The sequence below is a fragment of the Mustelus asterias genome, chromosome 3 (assembly GCF_964213995.1).
Source record: "Mustelus asterias chromosome 3, sMusAst1.hap1.1, whole genome shotgun sequence".
Taxonomy (NCBI): Eukaryota; Metazoa; Chordata; class Chondrichthyes; order Carcharhiniformes; family Triakidae; genus Mustelus; species Mustelus asterias.
The window spans coordinates 138,608,923-138,625,116 of record NC_135803.1 but is presented as its reverse complement, the minus strand read 5'-3'; the positions used below and the strand labels follow the sequence as shown (position 1 = coordinate 138,625,116).

General features: G+C 41.5%; 1 protein-coding gene across 1 annotated transcript; it reads left to right on the top strand.

Annotated features, from left to right (window-relative positions):
- Nucleotides 1-619: 619 nt before the first annotated feature.
- dusp7 (dual specificity phosphatase 7) lies at nt 620-7,182 on the top strand. Its single transcript, XM_078209744.1, has 3 exons — nt 620-1,401; nt 2,974-3,408; nt 5,270-7,182. Exons 1-3 carry the CDS (start codon nt 1,005-1,007, stop codon nt 5,575-5,577), a joined length of 1,140 nt encoding a protein of 379 aa, XP_078065870.1. The 5' UTR covers nt 620-1,004; the 3' UTR covers nt 5,578-7,182.
- The last annotated feature ends 9,012 nt before the right edge of the window (nt 7,183-16,194 follow it).

Sequence of the window (16,194 nt, the reverse complement as noted above, 5' to 3'; positions counted from 1 at the left end):
TCCCACAGTGTGAAAGTTGGGCTGGTTAGATGCTAAATTCTCCCTCAGTGTACCCGAACAGGCGCCGGAGTGTGGCGACAATGGGATTTTCACAGTAACTTCATTGCAATGTTAATGTAAGCCTATCTGTGAGACCAATAAAATAAACTTAAAAATAAACAGTGGCCTTTCCCCATTGTGCCTTGGCGGCTGAAGATTTGTTACTATGTACACATCCAACCTGATTAATGGTTTCCCCCCCCCCCCCCTTTCATTAATAAGATCGCACGGGCAAGTTTACTCATTGACTCGCACCACAAACCCCGCGCTTTCTCCACCCAAACAAGGAGATACAGCCGGGCCGCTGCCATGGGGACGTGACGTCCGCGCCCTCCCATTGGCCCCTCTCCGCTTTGGCTACACCGCTTGGAATGCGGCGTCACAATGGGGGTGGGCGGGGCTAGCTACGCGCCGCCGATTGGCCGACCCCGGGAGCGCCGGCGCCGCTGATTGGCGGAAGGGTCTGGGGGGCGGGTCGGATCCCCGCCAGTGGCGGCGCCGCCTGTCAATCGGCGGCGAAGGCGGGAGGTGGGGAGGCTGCGCCGTCTTAATTGGGGGAGTTTGGGCGGAGAGATTGAACGCAGTGACTGGCGTAAGGGGGTGGTGGAAGATCAGTGTTACTGAGCCGAGTCGTGGAGCGCTCGCTAGCTTCTATAGCTGCACGGGGAGATGGTAAATGAAGAGCAGCCAGATAAGACAAGTACTTTCCACTGCCAGCACCACCGCTCCATGATCTCTCCCGACCCCTAGGCAGAGGAATTGCTTCTCAACCTTCATTTCTTTGGAGCCACCTTTTAATCAGCTCTTTAAACACACCATTGCAATTGGGAGTTGTGCCTTTTTCTCTGTGTGTTTTGGGGGGGGGGAGGGAGGGTTTCTGTTGGGGGCAAACGTTGCAGTTCAGAGGAGGACATTATCAGCCCGCCGGCCTTTACCCCCTCCTCCTGTTCCCAAAGGTTTTCCTCATGAAAAATCAGCTCTTCTCTGCTCCCACCCCGGCCATGGCGATGAGCAAGAGTGTCGACTGGCTCCAAGAGCAACTGGAATCCGGGGAGGCGAGCCGCCTGCTGCTGCTGGACTGCCGCTCCCACGAGCTGTACGAGTCCTCGCACATCGAGTCGGCCATCAACGTGGTCATCCCGGGGCTGATGCTGCGGAGGCTCAAGAAGGGCAACCTGCCCATCCGCTCGCTCATCCCCAACAACGAGGACAAGGAGAAATTCGTCAAGCGCTGCCGGACCGACACCGTGATCCTGTACGACGAGTGCACCATGGACTGGCATGAGAACGGGGCCAGCTCGGTGCTGGGCTTACTGCTTCACAAACTCAGGGACGATGGCTGCAAGGCTTATTACCTGGAGGGTAAGACTGGATACTTCCTTTCCTTAAAAAAAATCATACCCCCTGTTGGCAAATATCAACCCTTGCTGACTGAAAGTTGAACTTTTTGATTGGAGGGGCATTACTTCCAATATCCCATTTCCCCCCTCTTTTTTTTCGACCCCTGTGACAAAAATCAATCCCTGTCCAATGTAAATTAAACTTTTTTGATTGGAGGGGCATTTACTTCCAGTGTTTCCCCTCCTTTTTAGACCGTGATTTTTAAAAAACGAACCCCTGCCAAAAGCAAATTCTACTTTATTGATTTTGGAGGGGCATTTACTTCCAATGTCCTTTTTTATTCACCCCTCCCCCTCCCCTCCCCTCCCCCTTAGACCCTGAGACAAATCAATCCCTGTCCAATGTAAGTAAACTTTTTTGAGGGGCATTTACTTCCAGTGTTCTTCTCTCCTCCCCCCCCCCCCCCCCCCTTAGCCCCTGTGATTAAAAAACGAACCCCAGCCAAAAGAAAGTTGTACTTTATTGATTTGGAGGGGCATATACTTCCAGTGCCCTCTTTCTCCCCCTTTTTAGACCCTGTTGACAAAAGTCAACCCTTGTTAAATGAAAGTTGAACTTTGTTGATTTAGAGGGGAAATGCACTCAATGTCCCCCCTCTTTTTTTAAGATCCTGTGACGCAAATGAACCTCTGCTAAACGAAAGTTGAACTTTATTAATTTGGAGGGGCATTTAAATCCTGTGTCCCCCCCGCTCAATTTTTTTAGATCGTGTCAAAAATCAACCCCTGTTAAATGAAAGTTAAACTTGGTGGGGTATTACTTTCAATGCCTCCCCCCTCTTTCTTTTTTAGACCCTCTCCCAAAAATCAATCCCTGCTAAATGAAAGTTAAAACTTCTTTGAAGGGGCACTATTTCCAGTGTTCTCTTTCCAAGACCCTGTAACAAAAATCAATCCCTGATAAATGAAAGTAACTACTTTTGATCGGGGGGGGGGGCATTACTTCCAGTAATTTCAATCCCCCCCCCCAAAAAAAAAATCAACTTTTCTCTCCAGGTAGGCTGTTTTATTCAACCTTATACGACAATAATAAAGAGGTCACTGGTCAACATTTGCTGATGGGCTGTGTAATGAGGGGGGAGTCACTGACTCCATGTCTTCCCCCCCCCCACCACCACATTGGGGTGTGGGTTTTGGATGACATGTTGGGTGAAAGTTTTTTAAAAATCAACCCAGTTTCTAGTCAGTGTATCAGACTTGCCTTCACGCATTGGGAATAGTTTGAGGACTTTTTTTAATAAATGTGTGTTAAGTCAGTGTAATATTTTGGGGGGGGGGGGGGGGGGGGGGAGAGAAAGCAAATCTTTCCACTAACATTTCCAAAATGGCTCCGCCATGTTGTGTGGTTAAAAAATCCCTGTTTTCATGAATGAAGCATTCTTTCGGTGTTCGGTTTGAAATCACTGGCCACAGTCTACCTAAACTCCAGGTTTCTAATCGGTGTAACTTTTTTGTTTTAGCTGAATGTTGTGAAATGTCAGCAGTGCAGTGGGTTAGTTGTATTTACAACTTCTCTCTCCCCTCTCTCTCTCAGGGGGCTTCAATAAGTTTCAGACCGAATACCTTGAGCACTGCGAGACCAACCTGGATTGCTCCTGCCCCAGCAGCTCGCCTCCCGTGTCCGTGCTGGGCCTTGGCGGCCTGCGGATCAGCTCCGACTGCTCGGACGGAGAGTCGGACGCCGACCGGGAGCCCAACAGCGCGACCGAGTCCGAGGGCAGCCCCCTGCCCAACAACCAGCCGGCCTTCCCCGTCCAGATCCTGCCCTACTTGTACCTCGGCTGTGCCAAAGATTCGACCAACCTGGACGTTCTGGGAAAGTATGGCATCAAATACATCCTGAATGTCACCCCCAACCTCCCCAACATGTTCGAAAACGACGGGCAGTTCAAGTACAAGCAGATCCCAATCTCAGACCACTGGAGCCAGAATCTTTCCCAGTTCTTCCCAGAAGCTATTTCTTTCATAGGTAAGCTTTCCTTTCCCATTCATAGTCTGTAGTAATGTGTGTTTTGTGTGTGTATGTTAGGAGGCGCTGATTTTAATCTGTCCTTTTGAGCTCCTTCACCATACTTCAAAGTTAGGTTGGGTGCATTGGCATATGTGTGTGTATTTATATACCTCATTAGCCTCTGTTGCTATTGTCCTCACTCTAACTTGGAAATAATTTATTGGTGATTTGCCTTTTGTTGCTATTGTCCTCGCTATCAGTACATCTGAGTGATCTAGCTTAGAAATAACTTATTGGTGATTTAATGCTGTGTGTCGTCTGGGGAAAATCTAAATTTCCAGTTTTTACGTAACAATTCTGGATTTAGGAAATGCTGGATCACTGAAGATGCCAGTTCCTCAACAAACCCGAGAATTAAATCGGTAGCTTTTAGCGAACAATCTGCTGATCATGATTCATGTAATCAATCTGTCTGAACCATTTCTTAAAGTGAAATCAAACATAAAACAAGTTTGACTGCTGAAAAGAAGCTGCATTATTTCTATGATTGAACTTGCATGCTGTGACACCCCTGGCACTTGATGCACAGCCTTGGAATATTAATAGTTTAGCGATGGCTGTAGCATGTTTCACTGCTGTCTTAATGGCATGACAATTTAATTTAAAACATTAAACACTGGCGAAGTCTGAGGAATGAGAGCAAGTTACTTGGGGAACTCCTATTTGGTTCAAAGAACATCCAAAATTGGTATTTTTAGATGGCAGCGTTTGATGGCTTCTGAGATGAAGAATTTATACTTAAACCTAAAATGTTTCAATTAATATGGTCTGGTGTAGAACTTATTCCACATTTGTCTTCTCCTTCACGCCCACCCCTTAGTTAAACAGGTGACCCTTCTTTCTGTTCTGATGTTTCTAGTGTCTTTAGTTATGTAATCATATGCAAGTTTATTTGGTTCAATTGCAATACCTGGAATACAAGAACATTTAAAAATTGTATGGTTTAAAATACAATTGCTATTCCTATCTATATGTATTCCATGCACGTGGCTGAGACTATATGATGGCCACTTAATAGCCCCAAGTGGCAACAGCAAATATTTCTCCTGCTCTTCCCTGCACTCTGTCACCTTGGTAGTGTGAATATCTGCAGTCATACTTTTATGAATTATTTGGAAAAATGGCACAGTTGCTGTCGTGCCTCTGCATATCTAGAATTGAGACAACTATTTTACAGCATTAATTAATTACCCAGAATTACATAATGACAAAGCTTTAAACTGGAAACCCAATGTTCAAATTGGAACACACCTACAGCTTGCATGCTTGAGTTGCTCCCACTTGTACAGTGGTGGGGGCAGTAAGCTGCTTTGTTTTGCCTTCATTGAGACAAGTCCAGCAAATTGTTGCTGGACTTTACTAAATGTTGACCAACGGAATGTTGTTCAATAACAATATTAACATGCAGCGAATGTAATTATTTACTTGTTTAGAAATAGTTAGAACTAATAGAATCCCTGCAGTTCAGAGGGAGGCCATTCAGCCCATCAACTCACTGACAGAGCATCTAAGGAACTAAGAGCAATTTGCCACGACCAGTCAACCTAACCTGCACATCTTTGGAAACCCACGCAGACAGGGGGAGAAGGGTGTACGCTCCACACAGTTGTCCAAGACTGGAATTGAACCCAGGTCCCTGACACCAAAGCAGCAGTGCTAACCACTGTGCTACCATGCCACCCTCAAATAACTTGATCTGAATTATACACCTCGCTTACACAATGTGAAAGAGTTTTGTATACAGGGTACAAAAGGTTTTTCTTCGGGCTAGAATCTGTATTAATGTAATTAATTTGTTTTTGTATTTGTTTTGGGATAGATGAAGCCAGATCCAAGAAGTGTGGCATCCTAGTTCACTGCTTAGCTGGGATTAGCAGGTCAGTCACCGTGACTGTTGCGTATCTCATGCAGAAATTAAACCTATCCCTGAATGACGCTTATGATTTTGTAAAAAGGAAAAAGTCCAACATCTCTCCGAACTTCAACTTCATGGGGCAGCTTTTAGACTTTGAAAGGACTCTTGGACTTACCAGTCCTTGTGACAACAGGGCACCTAAAGAGCAGCTGTATTTTACCACTCCTACTAACCACAATGTTTTCCAGCTGGAATCCCTTGAGTCAACATGAAGAAAGGAACACGTGCAAATCTTTATCCTAACCGTTTGAAAAGCTAGCGGCGATCTTGGGGAGGAAACTGGTCTGACCAGGTTGATGTATCTGATCGCTGATTGGAGAGCTTGCTATCTCGTATTGACCTGATGATAGTAATCAGGAAATAAACTGACGTTCACTGAAGAGTGGGTTTTCAGTTTTAAAGTTTTGGGAAGAATGGTTCTCAGAGCGCAGTTATCTTCTGTGACAGCTGATTTTTGTGAAGCACAAAGACTGGCAATGAAACCCACTACAAATCTATTGGCTAAATGTGATGAAAAGACTGAGGCACTTGGACATCTCCAGGAAGGTGCCATCCCAGTACTCTTCTGACTTGCATTTTGAGGTAGTTTTTACTCTACAAAATGTAGGGTGTCTGTTTCTTTTCCTCTAATAACCAGACTGTTGTACAAGCAGTTATTGTTCAGTCACATTTTTATGATTGTTTTCTGTTATTTGTTGACCTAATGCAGTTTGCACAGTTGTGAAGCCTTCAAGTCACGGCACTTCACTGGTACTCCACACAGAGAGAGAGAGAGAAAGAGAATGGACACTTCATTGTAGTAGGCATCTAGCAAATGTGAATGGAGCAGACCTGGATGTTCTTTATACGTGGATCATGCCTTGAGAGTTTTTTTAGGAGGGTTAGCAGTGCAAGAGGAGAATTGTCAAATGCTTAAAAGCTGAAGAAGATGGACCTTTTTGAAGTCCTAAGCCAATTTCTTTACAGCATGCTTGAGGTTGCCCTAGCTGTGTATAGTCAACGGGCTATGATTAATGTCAAACAGCTGGGCTAAATCGGATCCAGGTCAGTCTGTCAGTGGGAAGTAATTGTAGATGCCAGCACTTATCTTGCATATTACATACTGAATTTTTTTTTTACTGTTGCTGCTACTCTTGAGGTCCCAGACAAAGTTGAAATAGAAACCTTTTTTATGAGCTACAAAAAACAGAAATCAAGGTTACTGTAGTGTTAAACCTGGTTGGAAAATTGTCTAAGGCTTTGGCTGACCTTGTAACCTGTTTCAGCATTTTTTTTTGTAGTATGGTTTCTTCTAATGTGTTAAATCCACTGAGATGCTTGGTATTAAAATGACTTTGCCGTAATTTGTATTGACCGAAGCTTTTGGGTCCAAATTTCTGCAATATTTTGTGCATTCTGTTTCTCTTTTTTTTAAAAAAAAGTCCAATTTTCTTAGCCTCTTTTTTTGTGGAGGAATGTTAATGTGACCGTGTAAGATACAAAGAAAAGGTTTAGCAGTTAAAAGAACACAGGCATTATTTGGGGGGTTAGGGGAGGGGGGGGGAATCGGTTCATTACAAAATGGATCATTTTGCATCTTACCTCACTGAGGACTATCAGGGATTATGAAAATGCATCAGTTATCGTGTTACAGCTGAGTGGATTTGTAAAGCTTTTGTGCTGTACATGGTTGAGATGCATACATGTTTCAATATGAGCTTGGTAGAGGGTAGTTTTTGCTTTCTGATTATGAAGGAAAAACTCTATATTGTATAATATTCTGAACCAATACAACACATTGTTTATACTGCAAATAAATATTGAATTATTTTTTCTTTAGATGCTGTGTCACATTTTTGTGTCCACTTCATTTTTTAACCTGTTATTGGGATGCGAGCAAGTCCCCCCCGCCCCTTGATTGCCTTGAGAACACAGAGTCAACTACATAGTATGGGAGTAGAACTACACAGAGCAGTTTCTGAAAGAGATGAGTGAATCAGTCATTGACCGGAATTCAGTTTTGCAACTTATGACCTCTGGGTTGTTAACCTGGTACCATGTCCACTGGGCTACTATCCTTTTGTTAGAACAACTAGCAGTTCTTGTTTTTGTACCTTCCTGTTCACTAGTGTAATGTATTCTACTAAAGTTTCTCAGGATTTCCCCTCTTAAACAGCATTCAGTATTAGCCAGTTGAAAAATGGTAACTATTTTTGGGGAGGTTGCAATTTAATCCTTGTCTGTGGTAGTGTTATATCCTGATTTTTGTTGTCGTGCCAAGCTTGGTTTGACTAACTCCGCGACAGTGATGTGCACGTATACTTGTAGGCAACTGGGCATTTAAAGTGCATTGTAGTTAAACACCTGTCCTTTTATTTTGAAGGGCTGGCTATGCCCAAGTTGAAACCTATCCCATTCACCAGACTTGCCTGCTTTTATCTGATGGGACTGAGATTGTTTTTATTTGATGGCACAATGATTTCTATCAATGAATTTGTCCTCAGGGGTGTCCCTTATTTTCACTCCTCCCTTTAGCTGAGGGAGGCAGAAGGTAAATAAATATTTGGGTCAGCTAAGCATCTTAAATCCACACAAGCACTGATTAGCCAATAGTAAATTATACAGTCTATAGCCTATTGTAAATTATACAATTTATTTAAGCTCTATTGTAAAGCAGTTCTGTTTATTTGATTATTTGTTGGAATAATGTCTTAATGCTGTCACTCTGAAATTGTATTTAAATGTTTTAAAATTTGCATACACTTTCAAGGATACAGCGGTTTTTTTTATTGAAAGAACTTAACATGGCACAGGTACTGAAAAAGGGAAAAATTGCCATAAACATCAAAATAAATGGACGCTTTCTAAATCTGTTCTGATCAGCATGAAACATAAGTTCTTATACCTCCCTAACTTCCATTAAGTGAAGAATTATTACATTAAAAACATGAGGTTTTTTAAACAGGTTGTGGCCACATCAGTCAGATGGCTAGAAGCCCAAGATGTCCATATCCTGAGTATTGGAGTGTTTTCCAAATCAGACAAGTTTCTCTGCCAAAGCACTTCAGCAGCTGAAGGCAAGACTATATTTAATATAATGTGCCGTCATCATGGGGGTTTGGTTGTTTGATTTCATGTCCCGTATAATTTGCTTGCACATGTAATAGATGGACTCTTACAAATAATGCTAAGTCTTCCTGCCCTCACGGCAATTGTGATTCGATTGAAGTAACTACAGTGAATTTTTCCTATCCCTGTCACAAGGGAGTTAAACTCTAATTTTAATGTTGTATTGTTTAAAAACGTTGAAGTAGTTTCTTTTTGTTGAGAGCCACAATTGGGATTTCTCATGATATATTTTGACTCTAATATCCAGAATGAGCATGTTGAGTGGAGGCTCCAAGGCATTACTACTGCTGAAAAGCATTGAAGCAAATGGTCAGCCTCTTGCCGACCACCATCACATCACGCCAACCAAAAGAAAGTAACTCATTTTTACGGTTGTAAATGAGCAAGCAATTTGAGCTAATGTCGTAAATTAAATACTATTTTTAAAGTTTTCTCTCAGGAAAAATACTAATTGTGGTAACCAGAACTCTCGGAGTGCTGAATGCTTCTAATTCTAAAAGATGTGTGCTTTTTTATCTACAATGAGACTGTGTGTCTGAAGGTCAGCTGTGTTGCTATTTTGCTTCCTGTATCATTTGTGGTTTTCAAAGTACACCATGTGACTAGCCTGCTTCCGATATTTCTCACCACCAAAGTTTCTCTTCCTTCCTCTGCCTCAAAATGTCAGTGAGTCATGGCCAGGACAGATAAGGGTTGTCCTATAAGGATACTGTGCAAATTTCAAATTGCTATTCATCGATGCATGTTTATGTATTTCCAGAGATAAGGTTGCAAACTGTCGTATTATTTTTCAATCTCCTCTGACACCCAGAATAGTCTCTCCCTTTTTCGTGAACTTTAATCTTTACCTCCACTACGTGGTGTGCTTTTTATAAATTCTCAAACCCGCTATTTTACTCCTCCAATGTTGGAGATTTTTTTTTTGTGGTTAGCATGATGAGTTGAACTCTATAGCAAGCTGGATGTTAAATGTGTTTCCATCTCTTTTTTTTTGTGCTTTTTGTTGCAGTGACGTGGATGATTAAGTGGTCACACTGCAGCATCCCTATCAATGATAGTAATAGTAGAAACATGAGTCCACTGAACTTGGTTCTCTTTCTCTTGTAATTCAAAACGCTGTTCTTTAAATTTTGTGAATTTCAGAAAATCTTTGCAGATGGATACTATTTCTGCTTCCATTCTTGATCAAGTTAACAGGCTACTCAGTCTCTTAAAACAGAATTTCTGGCTTATGACCCAGAAACTCCAGACGTTATTGCTTCCAAATAAAACAGGCTGCAAATCCAATTTACTGTCAGTTGAATTAAATATATATATTTCGGGTATTGTCTGTGCTCCAAAATGCCAAACTTTTGATGCAAAGAGTTTTATTTTCATTTTGTTTAAATAGAGCGTTTTTTAATTTTTAAGAGTATATTTTAAGAATGAGGTCAAATGCCTGAAGATATGTTCAATATATTTTAAGTGGAAATTAGACTTCCAGGCTCTCTTAAGCAATGGCTGTCGTGAGCACTGACATTGGAGCCAGTTTAAAATTTTTATATAGACTATAAATCAGGTCTGACATTAAAAAGGTTCTGAGAACTCTTTTGTATTGGTATTTTTTTTTCCCTGGAGCTTGGAATTGTAATTAAAAGCCTGAAGTGACTTGTCGTTTTAGAACTTCATTCTGTCCTGCAACAAGGGAGAGACCAGTGGATAGATGGCTGGAAGAGGTCATGTATAGAAACTAGAAGCATGAACAGGATGGGAATAGAGGAATATGGTACCCGGAAGAGTAGGGGGGTTTTTAGTTTAATTAGGCAGCATGGTTGATGCAGGCTGGGAGGGCTGATGGGCCTGCACCTTTTGCTGTAATTTTCTTTGTTCTTTGCATAGGCCATTCGGCCCTTCGTGCCTGCTCTGCCATTCATTTTGATCATGGTTGATCATTGAATTCAATATCCTGATTTTCACACCCCTCTTTCCATTTCCCCCCCCCCCCCCCCCCCCCTCCACCCCACCACTCACCATTTCACTTGATCCCTTTAGCCCATAGAGCTATAGAAACTAGAAGCAGGAGTAGTCCATTCGGCCCTTCTAACTCTCCCTCAGCATAGTTTTCTGATGTCTTTTCAGTTTCTGTGAAATATGTTCTATTGCTTGCTGTGGAATGACTCCTTTCCAATTTATGGGTACTCGAGGTGATCCTTGGGAAAGTGTCAATACGAAAATGGGAGATTAATGGATAGTAGCTAATGTCTTGAAGTCTAGTTCTTTAAAATCAGCCAATAAAAATACAGACCTTTAATTTAATTTTGTTTAAATGTGTTGGAAAGCAGTTTCATACCTGGGCCAAACCTTTTTGGTAGTTTTGACTGACGAGTTTTCACTGTAATTTTGCACATTTGGGGAAAGAAGCCTGTATAAAAATTAAATTAATACGGGCTGAACTTGTACAATATTTTGAAAATAACTACCCTTGGGATTTACAACGAAGCCGAGTGTACAGATAGGTTTTTGTGGAGTTATAAATTACTTTCGGGCAAATCAACTAACGTAGATTTTATAGTTGCAAACATTGTTCTTAATTAAAAGCTGTGAATGATGATTAAGAAATAATATCTTTCAGCTTTTGGCATTCCAATGCAGTGCAAATCGATCACCAGTGCTGTTAGTGGTACGGGTTAGTGTACATTGGGAATGCTGCATTGTGTGTGCCAACTAATACCAACCCCCTTTACCTGTTGACAGAATCGTGCATCCAGATATGCCTTGATTTGCACTGAGAATAGATATTGTAACTAGCCTTTTGTGTTTAATCAATATGTTTCCTCCCTCTTCCCCCCCCCCCCCATTTTAAAATCTGTCCATAGTTGGGATTTGCAGGTATGTAAAAACATTTAAATCAAAATTGTTCTAGAGGTGCTTAAAGATGCTGTGTTTTATGGCCATGCCACCAGCAATATCATTAAGTGTAAAAGTTCCACAACAAGACTTGCCTGGCACATCAAAGTTTTTATTTACTTAAAAACCCTAACAATGTCATTACTGGTGCAAGAACAGCTAGCACTAGCCAAACTCTTCATTAGTGAATGCATCCAACTTAATTGCTACTGTATCTATCTACATATAATTGTGACCAAACGTCAAAATACCTTTTTGTAGAGAGGAACAATTTGCAGGAAATAAACAAGTCTATAAGCATCTATAAAGTGGGGGAAAAAGAAACAAATTAATGCTTTGGGTATAGACGCATCACTGGAATTGAAAGCCAGGTGATAAATGAGCCTCCTCAAGGGGTTGGAGGGGGTGAAAGAGAAGTCAAAGCTTCTGAATGAGTAGTTAATGGATTTAACAATTTGTACTGTTTCTCTCATAATATTTATTTTTGTGGATAAGCCTTAATGAAGGGCTTGGGCAAAAGTAACCTACTTTAAAATTGAACTCTCTCAACTTGGGGTCTGTCGCAAAATTTGATTTCTGTTCACTGCATTGTACTAAGTGAAGTGTGTTTGCCACATTGATTCATATATTTGTCTAAATTCTTAAACTGCACCCACAATGTGGAATATGATTCATTGCTTTTATATAAGCTTCACTGTTCTGTCCTGGTTAGCTGTCAGGATCTCACAAGTAGGAATATTTGTGGTGTTATCAAAATACTATATTCAGAACTTGCAATAATTGTTTAATCCAACTAAATTAATGGAGTTTAGAATAAGTGACACTTGGTCAACCCACTGCAACAGTAGCATCAGTTACTACTTCCCTTTAACTAGAATGCTAACTTGATTAATCAGTGGTGCAGCTTTGGTTCATGTCCACAGTTTTGATTGGAATTTCTGTTCGCTACTATCGGAGTATCTACCAAACAGCAGTGAAATATTCCTCCTTGGCTAGAAGAGGAAAGATTGGAGGGGATAAAATGAATCCAGGATTCTTTCTCACATTTCCTTGGAGCTGGCAGAGGTGAGCGAGCAACTCGCATGTTGGTTTCTTGTGGAGTGGTGCCATGCTGGGCGGAGGAGTAGCACAAGCTTAAGAGTGTGGGGGTGAATTATGTAAAAATCTCCTTGATTTGCTTATAAGGAAAACAAGTAAGATAGGGAGGATTATTTTTATCTTCTGTTGATGCAGCAGCTGCATTTAGTATCGGCGGTGCTTGTCTAGTGTAAGTAATACTTCCGTACCTACATTTGTCTGAGCTTAGCAAAAGCACTGAGTCACTCCGTGGGATTAGTATGCTTGATTTTCTCCATGTATCATGTGCTTATTTCTGATTTAGCGACATGGAAAATGGTGTCCCAAAGAGTTTTCCAAATTGCGGCTCTTTGAAATCTTTTTATTGCTTATAGAATCGTAAATACTGTGGCACTTAAGTTCACACCAGGCTTTAGCCTCCTGCTGAGTAAGATGGAGCAGGCCAGATGAGCTGCAGAAGATAAGATTGCACATTGGGCTTTAGAAATTGGTCCCCATTGAGGAATGCAGCCAAGGTGGTTTTTATCAGGTCCTCTGAATTCAAATTGGAACAAATGGAATTAAAATGATGGATGTTATTGTCTAGTACATTGATACAATTGATTGTAATAAGATTACACATTTGTTGTTTCCACTTGTTGATGTTTTATAGTCCCTTTTTCTCTAACAAGGATGATTCTCTCTCTTGAATTGCCCATGCCACTGCCATACTACTAAACAGTACCCTAACTAAAAAGGTAGTGAACAGTCCATGCCTTGGGATCTGCGGGCAGCACATATCAACTACTGAGCCATGATTAACAATGGCCTGAAAGGTACACTTTCCCCACCCCTTCTGGAAAGATTGTTATATCTGACAAAAGCGTGAACAGGTTACCATCTTATCACTGACGAGCTCTCTGGCACACCAGGCTGCACTGTTTGTAAGTAATTTATGCTAAATATTCTACATTATATATTTAAATTTTATATAAATTTATGCTAAATATACTGGCATGTATTCATCCAAATTAACTTGGTTTTTCTCTTTGTTTGTGTACCTTGTACCACATTATGCAGAGTTGTACATTGCTTTGATTTTTCTCCTGAGGTTCTCCCTTATCAGCATAAACCCCCATGTCCACACTTCCACCAAGTTTTACGTGGAAGTTACAACAGGGGATTGCGAGAACCTCCGCAGAAATTTCACATTGTTGTCCCCAGCATTACAGAACATAGAATTCAAGGTGCATGCCTCCATAGGTCATTCTGACAACCAAAATGAGACTGGCAAATCTAATCTTGTTTTATTATGGGATGTGATGCAAGAATGATACCGTAACCTTCAAATGTTTAAAGTGTAGCACCCTGGCATTGTTGCAAAATGTTGACCTACTTTGGTTAAACTGCAATTTGTACATTGTATGCTGGTATATAGGAGGCAAGAGTGTTGGATAACATTGTCTAATTCTCTTCCTGACTCGGATACATTACTTGCATCTCAAATCCAAGCCCTTCATTGTGGCAGATAGTTTTGTGTTTTTGTATCCCAATTATAACAATATATTTATAGCTAGAAACAGGCCATTTGGCCGAGCAGTTCTGTGCTGGCATTTATGTTGCACATGTCCTACTTCACCGGGCTACCTTAACTTTCTATTCCTTTCTCTGTTATTTACTTATCTAGCCTTTTTTTATCCATGCTACTTGCCTGAACGACTCCCAATTCCACGTCCTAACAAATCTCTGGATGAAGAAACTTTTCCTAAATTTTTTAATTGGTGACAATCTTCTATTTATGGCCCCTAATTCTGGTTTTTCCCACATGTGGAAACATGCTCTCTGCATCTATCCTATAAAAACCCTTCATAACCTTAAATGCCTTAAGTCAGGTTACAGTTCAATATTTTCCAGAATATAGGACTTCATCTGATGGGTTTAATCTTTCACTATCAAATATTTCTTGCACGTTCTCCAGCGTCTCGGTACCTGTTCTGTAATATAGAGAACAGAGATGTTCGCAATAGTCTGAAAATGTCTACCCAAAGTTCTATACAAATTTAATATAACCTCTCTGCTTTTCAATTCTATAACTGAACTCCTCCTGCACTTTCGTATGGTTTTAGTAATCTGTACACCACCTTTTAATGACTTATGTATTTATACTTCCAGGTGTCTCATTTTCCATTTAGATACGTATTTTCCAAAGAGCATGTGATCTGCCTATTTTCCAAAAATGTGCAAGCTCACTTGCCTATATTGAAGACATAATTGCCTTGCCATCCTGCATGTCTTCCTGTATTTTGTTACTGCCCTCCTGTATGTATGTATGTATGTATGTATGTATGTATGTATGTATGTATGTATGCATGCACACACACACACTAAATTTCAAAATTGCATTTCTGATTCCTGGGCCCAAATCAATTACGTAAATAGTCCAAGCACCAATCCTTGGAGAACACCCCTTTCTATATTTCACTAATCCGAGTAACTACCTTTATCTATTACCTTCAAAGTGGTTCTCAGATTGACAGGTGAAAAGAAAACACATCTAATTGTGGAATAACCATCAGTTAAGTTGAGAAGTGTTTAATATTGGATTGCAAATGGTTAAAAGCTACTCTGTTTCCGAATGGCTCGGTGGGTAAATGTGGTCAGATGTACGAACTAGAAAGGTCAGTGGTTTAGTCCATGGTCTGTGCTACTCTTGGTTGGAGGGATGTGAAGCATTACAGTTTACTTTCCAGAGCTAGTCCAGGTTTTGTTTTGCTTTGCTTAGCTATTGGCATTCTCCACTGTGTGTATTAGTGGGCAATCAGATGTGATTGTGGTCATCCAGGTCAGACCATTACCTACAGACATAGAACATAGAACATTACAGCGCAGAACAGGCCCTTCGGCCCACGATGTTGCACCGACCAGTTAAAAAAAAAAACTGTGACCCTCCAACCTAAACCAATTTCTTTTCGTCCATGAACCTATCTACGGATCTCTTAAACGCCCCCAAACTAGGCGCATTTACTACTGATGCTGGCAGGGCATTCCAATCCCTCACCACCCTCTGGGTAAAGAACCTACCCCTGACATCGGTTCTATAACTACCCCCCCTCAATTTAAAGCCATGCCCCCTCGTGCTGGATTTCTCCATCAGAGGAAAAAGGCTATCACTATCCACCCTATCTAAACCTCTAATCATCTTATATGTTTCAATAAGATCCCCTCTTAGCCGCCGCCTTTCCAGCGAAAACAATCCCAAATCCCTCAGCCTCTCCTCATAGGATCTCCCCTCCATACCAGGCAACATCCTGGTAAACCTCCTCTGCACCCTCTCCAAAGCCTCCACATCCTTCCTGTAATGTGGGGACCAGAACTGCACACAGTACTCCAAGTGCGGCCGCACCAGAGTTGTGTACAGTTGCAACATAACGCTACGACTCCTAAATTCAATCCCCCTACCAATAAACGCCAAGACACCATATGCCTTCTTAACAACCTTATCTACTTGATTCCCAACTTTCAGGGATCTATGCACACATACACCTAGATCCCTCTGCTCCTCCACACTATTCAAAGTCCTCCCGTTAGCCCTATACTCAACACATCTGTTATTCCTACCAAAGTGAATTACCTCACACTTCTCCGCATTAAACTCCATCCGCCACCTCTCGGCCCAACTTTGCAACCTGTCTAAGTCTTCCTGCAAACTACGACACCCTTCCTCACTGTCTACCACACCACCGACTTTGGTGTCATCAGCAAATTTGCTAATCCACCCA

What these genes read in the sequence shown, in the direction of transcription:
- dusp7 (XM_078209744.1), top strand. Translation starts at nt 1,005, where the DNA reads ATGAAAAATCAGCTCTTCTCTGCTCCCACCCCGGCCATGGCGATGAGC. An exon ending in CAAGGCTTATTACCTGGAGG is followed by an intron (nt 1,402 to 2,973) that starts GTAAGACTGGAT and finishes TCTCTCTCTCAG; the next exon opens with GGGGCTTCAATAAGTTTCAG. An exon ending in AGAAGCTATTTCTTTCATAG is followed by an intron (nt 3,409 to 5,269) that starts GTAAGCTTTCCT and finishes GTTTTGGGATAG; the next exon opens with ATGAAGCCAGATCCAAGAAG.